Here is a 7,073-nt window from a genome sequence, read left to right on the forward strand (position 1 = left end):
TACTTATTAAATAATTTATGATTTAATCAATATAAAAAATGATTTATCTTACATTTTGTGCAATGTGTTATGCACTATTAAAATTAAGTCAGCCAAATGGGTGAATGTTAAATTTTTATTTATGACTCGCATTTATTTTAATAACTTATGAGATTTATTTTGATAACTTAAGTTATTTATTTTCTTAAGTCATAACTTATGTCATAACTTATAATGTTTATTTTTATAACTTATGATAACTTAAGTTATTTATTTTCTTAACTCATAAATTATGTCATAACTTATGATATTTATTTTTATAGCTCATGATAACTTAAATTATTAATTTCCTTAACTCATAACTTATGATATTTTTTTAGCTCATGTAATCCCTAAAATGAATAAGGGTTACTAACTTATGTCATTGATTTTAATACTAAAAATCAATTAATTTATTAAACTACATAAATCATATTGGTTAGTAACCATATTGATGGATGGTGGTTAAATAAAGCATAATTTAGAGAATGGGTCATCTTTCATCCTAACACACCTCGTACATTTCCCTCCATCATAAAGTTAAGAAAGTTTCAAGGGATTAGAGAGAAAAACTTCATCTCTTCAAGATCAAAATTTATTATCATAAATCCAGGTATGTTTTACTTTATTATATATATGTAAAAATCATGAAATTAAAAGATCTTGGTAATTATATATTTTAAATTTTTTTATAATAAATGTTAAACATGAATTTCTAACAATCTAACCCACAATTATTCTTTCTAACAAGAGGAAAAATATATCTTATCACACATGAAGAGGGATTTGTTGAATTAGTTAGAAGAGGAAGGATGTCCGTGAAATGTATAATTGTAACAGAATTCCATCAAAGATGATAATAAGATGTTTTATAATAATGATTTATAGTTGTTTCAAGAATTTGAGTTTGAAACTTTAAATGTATATTTTATTTGTAACTTGTTATTAACAATTTGGAATAAGATAATTGAAAAAAAAAAAAAAAATTTGTAGAGGGATATAATTTATTTATTAATTTTGGTAGTTTAATATTAATAATTAAATTTATAATCATTTTATTTTTCTAACTCATTTTAAATCAAATTCAAACCAAACAAGAACAAGCCTAAAAATGCAAACATAACAAACAAGTCGAACATTTCAAATATTGTAAGCAATTTGAATTAATTTGAAGTAATTTCGCCAACAATTTCAAACGAGCCTATTTTAAACACATAATTTCAAAAGAACCGAACACGAACATGAGCTGTGTTCGTTCATGTGCGATTTGCTTACACCCTTAGCTCAAACTGCTATAAAAGTCATCACCACTAAAACCTTCCTCAATTGTTTTAAAACTACTATTAAAATCTTTATAGCCGTAACAACTATAACGGTTTAAAGTCAGCTCAAATGAAATAACACGAATTTTTGCCGTTGTGATTCCCAGCATAAAGTGTTGCAAAAAAATCCTAAAAAATCTTTTTTTTAGTATGTGTGTGTGCGTACCAAGTAAATTTCATTAATATATACTTTTTACCTTTTCTGCGAACAATCATATTGAAATATATATATATACTTTTTTTGGGTGCTTGATGTTTCAACTAATGAAGGGATCTCATCAAATACCTAAAATAGTTAAAATACTATAAAAAAAGTATTTATTTTATACTAAGAAATATCGGGGTCTAAACTAGCAGAGCTTAGTAATCCTAGCTCTTGCTAGTGTTCGGCACATTCAAAACTTCAGTTCTTCGGAATGGGTCGTTCAAAACTTCAGTTCTTCGGAATGGGTCGTTCAAAACTTCAGTTCTTCGGAATGGGTCGTTCAAAACTTTCTTGTTAGCGTTCGGCTCATTCAAAACTTCAGTTCTTCGGAATGGGTCCTGCATAGTATGCTCATATTGACAGTCGAAAACAGAAGCCATTTTATTTCACCCATACGATCCCACCTACAGGGCTAGGAAACCATACACAAAGCATGCATTTATAAGCATGCTTATCTTACTTACCATTGCTCATACACACACAAGTTTTTGCCAATTCATCACTCTTAATTAATTACCTCCATAATTTTACCCATTTCCCGCACCTTATTCTGCTTTGCCCCCGAACCCCCCACCGTCCCATTATGTGCGGCAGCGACGACGACGCCCACAGATCCAGCGTAATTAGTCTCCGTAGACCAAATGGGATTGCTGTATATGGCAACATTGCGATCCCTTTGTAATATAAGGATATAGTTTCCATTTTCTCTGTCGGTCTTGCTCGCCCATACAGCCGTATTTATATAGTCATAGACGACGAGATTGCCGTCGTGCTGCAAGGTGACGTAGCAGTCTTGACCCTTACCATTAGTTCCCGAAGCCCATATCGCTATATTATTTACGTAGAGGACGAGGTTGCAGTCGTACTGGATGATGAATTTTAAGTTATCAGTTCTGAGGGATTCACCTGTGTTGAGACGCTGACCGGCGAGCAAGTGGTTGTAGTTCTGGGCCGATGATGGGTTGGCGAGAAGGATTGTGAGGGATGCGGAGAAGAGAAGGGACTTAATCATTGAGGAGAAAACCATGGTTGGTTAATAGGGAGGTTTTCTTGTATGGTTCAGATTGCTGTGGGCTGAAGTCTCAATTTATAGAGCTTTGGCGTATCTGGAAAATTAAATAAAGTAAAAATATTAAATGTATATGATATAATCGACAATGGTTAAAGTGAAACGTACCAAGTAAAAGAAAATCATGTCGAATCCAGCACATGATTTTTGTACACAAGTATTTTTTTTTTCCTTCTATTTTTTTATTTTTCGGAGAGCCGGAGCCGCGTCTCACAAGTGTGCGTACATTTTTTTTATATGATTTATAAGAAGATACACAAAGTTAATTTAAAGTAAATTTAGTTATAGTGCTTTGTATAAAAATTTATAAATGGGACTAACTCGTATGTAAGCTATCTGTTGAGAAAAATTTCTCATTATGTGTTGTATATTTCTGTCTTATCCAAAATTATTAAGGGGTATAAAAGAGTCGACTCGAGTTCGAGTCACCTTCGACTTGAGCTTAACTTGATTAATTTTATCAAGTTCGAGCTCTAGCTTGAGCTTACGCCTCCTACGAGTTCAAGCCAGCAGTCCCACGAGCCTGCTTCTTTGTTGTAAGTAAGATAAAATAATATTGCAATATCAAAATGATAAATAGGCCGAGCATTATGAGATAAATTATAAGAAATCACTTAATATATAATAGAAAATATTATTTTATAATTTTTTAATACTTTTAAGTTAAAATCTTCAAATTTAATATATTTTGAATTTATTTTATATTAATATTTTCTTAAACTAGCAAGCTCACGAGCTAACAAGTCGATTTGAGACTAGCATGAAGTTGGTTTGTTAGCTCATCGAGCTGAGCTAGAGCCAACTCACGAGTTGGCTTGACTTACTTACACCCCTAAAAAAATTAATATGATATTACATCACTTTAAATTTTAAAAATCATAAACATGATCTACTTAAAATATGTTATCTTTTATTAAATTCTTATAATTTTGAAGTAGGATGGCATGCACTCAAAAATTCAAAAATTTTATATTGATGCATATATTGATGCATATAATTAATTTGATAAATTTAGACTCAGACATTCAACAGTGAAAATGGAATGAGATTAAAAAAGATTATTGTATGCGTTGGCAAATGATATACTATGATAACACCTATAGATATGGTTATACAATTGAACACATATAAGATTTAAAAAGGACATTAAATATACATCTTATGATAATTTGAATAGATTTGATGATAAAGAAGAATCCCTCATACAAGGACAAGTGTCAGCAAATGTATTTACTATGATAACATATATAATTAGATTGATAAATGTAAGCCCACACGAAGGCATAATGTTCCTCAAATTAATATATTTATGATGGCCTGCATATGTAGGGAGCAAAGGTAAGGCCTTATAGAGGGAAAAAGAATTTCTTAATATGTAGTCTTTAGGCTAGATTATTAATCCTAGAATAAATAAGTGTATAAAAATCATTCATGGCCTCTATGAAGTGACATAATGATTATGAAATAATGTGTTTTTGATGAAGCTCTCATCTATAATATTTACGGTCGATTATTGCATCTATAGCAATCACCTATGGCCTTCACGACCCGTTATGACTATTATTATAGAAATATCATTCTACATCAATTTTATAGACCCACTTTTTCTAATTTAGGAGGAGAATTAACTAATATGCTTACAATTATAGTGGATTATTTAAACTTGGTTATGCCCCGTATTTTTTTTCCCTTCTGATGATTTTTTACATAAATATTTTTAATGTTTATACCAGTCTCTTTAATTACCTAAAAATAACTAATATGAAAGAAATGATAAATAAATTTTAGGGGCTTTTACATATATGACACCCAAAACTTTCATATTTATCTATCACACTTAAACTTTCATAATTACAAACATTAAATGAAAAATAAAAATTATTATCATTATTTAATAATTAAATCCAACATTTTATCCATAAAATGTTATATGTGTAAAAATGAATGTAGATAAGAGAAAGGTGGTAAACCATATGAATGGGATGCTATGTCTGTAATTTTTCCTATATTTTAATAATGGGACTTTAATTTTTCGAAATTAAAAGAACAAACTTATTAATGATTACTAATATTGATAAGTTAATAAAACTAAATAGACTGAAGATATTTTGCGCATTGAATTATTCTGTAGATATCCTGAATGATTGTCCCTCTGTCATCGTTTTCATAGTGGAATTATGCATTATTATGAGGACAAAGATGAGCGGGCACTGCTTGTGCAAACAGATCCATATTGTACGAATTGCTATATTTTATAAGCAAATTGGGCCCGCTACATTTTTTATGGCATCGTGGCTTGCTGTCAACCGTTCGTAGCAAACCGTTCCATAATTCCAAGATAAGGTAGTGATTAGAAAGAAAGAAAAAAAAAAGAAAAAGATTTTGATGACATTTATAAACTAAATGAAAATATTAAATACATGCCATAATGTTTTTTATATTTTTATTTAATATTTAAAATTTAAGATTAGTATTTATAATATATGGATATCTTAAATTTATGTAAAGAAAATTTATTTTGCACGAAAATCTAAGACTTTTTTTGAAAAAATCCTGAAAAGAAAAATACCACAAGTCATATAATATATCTATCTGATATTATAATCTATTTTAATATATATATGCTTTATCATACAGATAAAATATTACCACAATTTATGTAATTTATTTAAAGATAAAATAACTCTTAATTAGAGTTTTCCCTGAATAAATTCTTCGAACTGACCCGCTTACACTTCCTCATTAGCTTTAGTTGGATTTATGCACCTTTAATCAAGAATTTAAATTGATAAATTTTAAAATTAATTTTCTAACATATGCATTAATAAAATCGAACCATTCACATAATTAAACATATAATGTCCCTTATATCCTCGAAGTTTTAGCTTTGTTGCCCATTTCTTTATGTCGAAGCAACACATATGCTATCTTATATATGCTCGGTTGAGTTTAACCTAAAATCACTCGGTTCAGCTTATTCTTCCATACGAGTGCAAACTCGCAAGCCTTCGCCTCTTCTCCTTTTTCTTCCTTTTCACATCTAGGGACTACCGGTGTCTTCTTCAGGAGAATAAACATGAAGCGAAAGGATGAACATAAACTAAAACAATAACAATAATTTGGATGATGTTGACCGATGAGTCCTACAATAGGTCTAGGGTTGACACAATTTTGGATATGTGGACCTCTCAATTTAAAATGTTAGGGGAGGATATGTGAACCTCACAAAATTTGATTTAATTTAGATAATTATTTAAATTTAGAAAATAAGATTTTCAAAAGTTAATTTCTTTAATTATCCAAAATAAAATTTATATTTATAAAAAAACTTATTAGAGGTATCCTAAGGTCAGAGAAACACTTAGACAAAATTTTATTATTTTTTTATTCAAATTTCTATTTTTATTATTTAATTTTAGATCAATTTTCATGATTTATTTAAATAAAAAATAGTATTTTAATAACAAAAATTATTTTTTATATTTTTATTAGACTCCTCTGAGTTTAGAAAACTTAGAGAATCAAATTTTATATTTTTATGATTTATACTTTGTTTATTATAATTATTTTAATGTGAAAATAAGGAAAATTCACTTTTAAGCTTTTAATATTTATTTTTAACTTAAAAAAATTAAAAAAAATATTTTAATGAGCCCTTAGTGATTAAAAAACAATTAGACATATTTTGAAATATTTTGATATTTTTGAAAATTTTAATTATTTCTAATTATTTTTAAATTCAACATAAGGCTAAAAAATTAAGCATTTTAAAAAAATATATATTATATTTTTCCCAAGTGCCTCGAATCACAAGGAACTCAGAAAACCACTTTTTATAATTTTTCTAAGGATATCTAATTTCATATAATTATTTTTGTACAAAAAATACAAGGTTTCTTAGAAAATCAACTTTAATACACAAACCTAATCAAATAATTTCCAAATTTTTACAGTAGATAAAAATGATTTTTATGAATGATGTGGGATTGATTTTTTTAATTTTTGATAAGTATATAATTTACATAAATTAACCCAATATTATTACATTTAATTGAATATAGAAATTTACAAGATAATTCAAGACATCATGATACTTTTTCTAGACTTCCTAACCATAGGAAACCTTCTAAGATTATTTCCATAATTTTCTAAATGATATTTCAATTTATATAATTAAAATAAGCCACAATGGTCACCCTTGATTGAAAATTAGGGTTAGAAGCATAGAGATGCCCTCTAACCTTGGAAAAATTAGATTACATCTCCTTTGTGATGAGGAATAAACTTTAAAAATTTCAAGCTATGCTGAACCATATTTAGTCATGGAGAGTTAAAATTCCACGGAGGGTATTTAATTAATTAAAAATTATATACTTAAAAAATAATTTTTTATTTTTACTCCACATTATTCTCCTCTGTTCACTGAGGAAGTAGGGTTTTTTTTTTTGTTTTTTCTTAT

General features: G+C 28.1%; 1 protein-coding gene across 1 annotated transcript; it reads right to left on the minus strand.

Moving 5' to 3' along the window:
• Positions 1 to 1,901: 1,901 nt before the first annotated feature.
• On the minus strand, positions 1,902 to 2,651 carry LOC110038305 (mannose-specific lectin-like). Its single transcript, XM_020743098.1, has one exon. It carries the CDS (start codon positions 2,570 to 2,572, stop codon positions 2,051 to 2,053), a length of 522 nt encoding a protein of 173 aa, XP_020598757.1. The 5' UTR covers positions 2,573 to 2,651; the 3' UTR covers positions 1,902 to 2,050.
• Between the last annotated feature and the right edge of the window lie 4,422 nt (positions 2,652 to 7,073).

This window comes from Phalaenopsis equestris, unplaced genomic scaffold, assembly GCF_001263595.1.
Source record: "Phalaenopsis equestris unplaced genomic scaffold, ASM126359v1 Scaffold232425, whole genome shotgun sequence".
Taxonomy (NCBI): domain Eukaryota; kingdom Viridiplantae; phylum Streptophyta; class Magnoliopsida; order Asparagales; family Orchidaceae; genus Phalaenopsis; species Phalaenopsis equestris.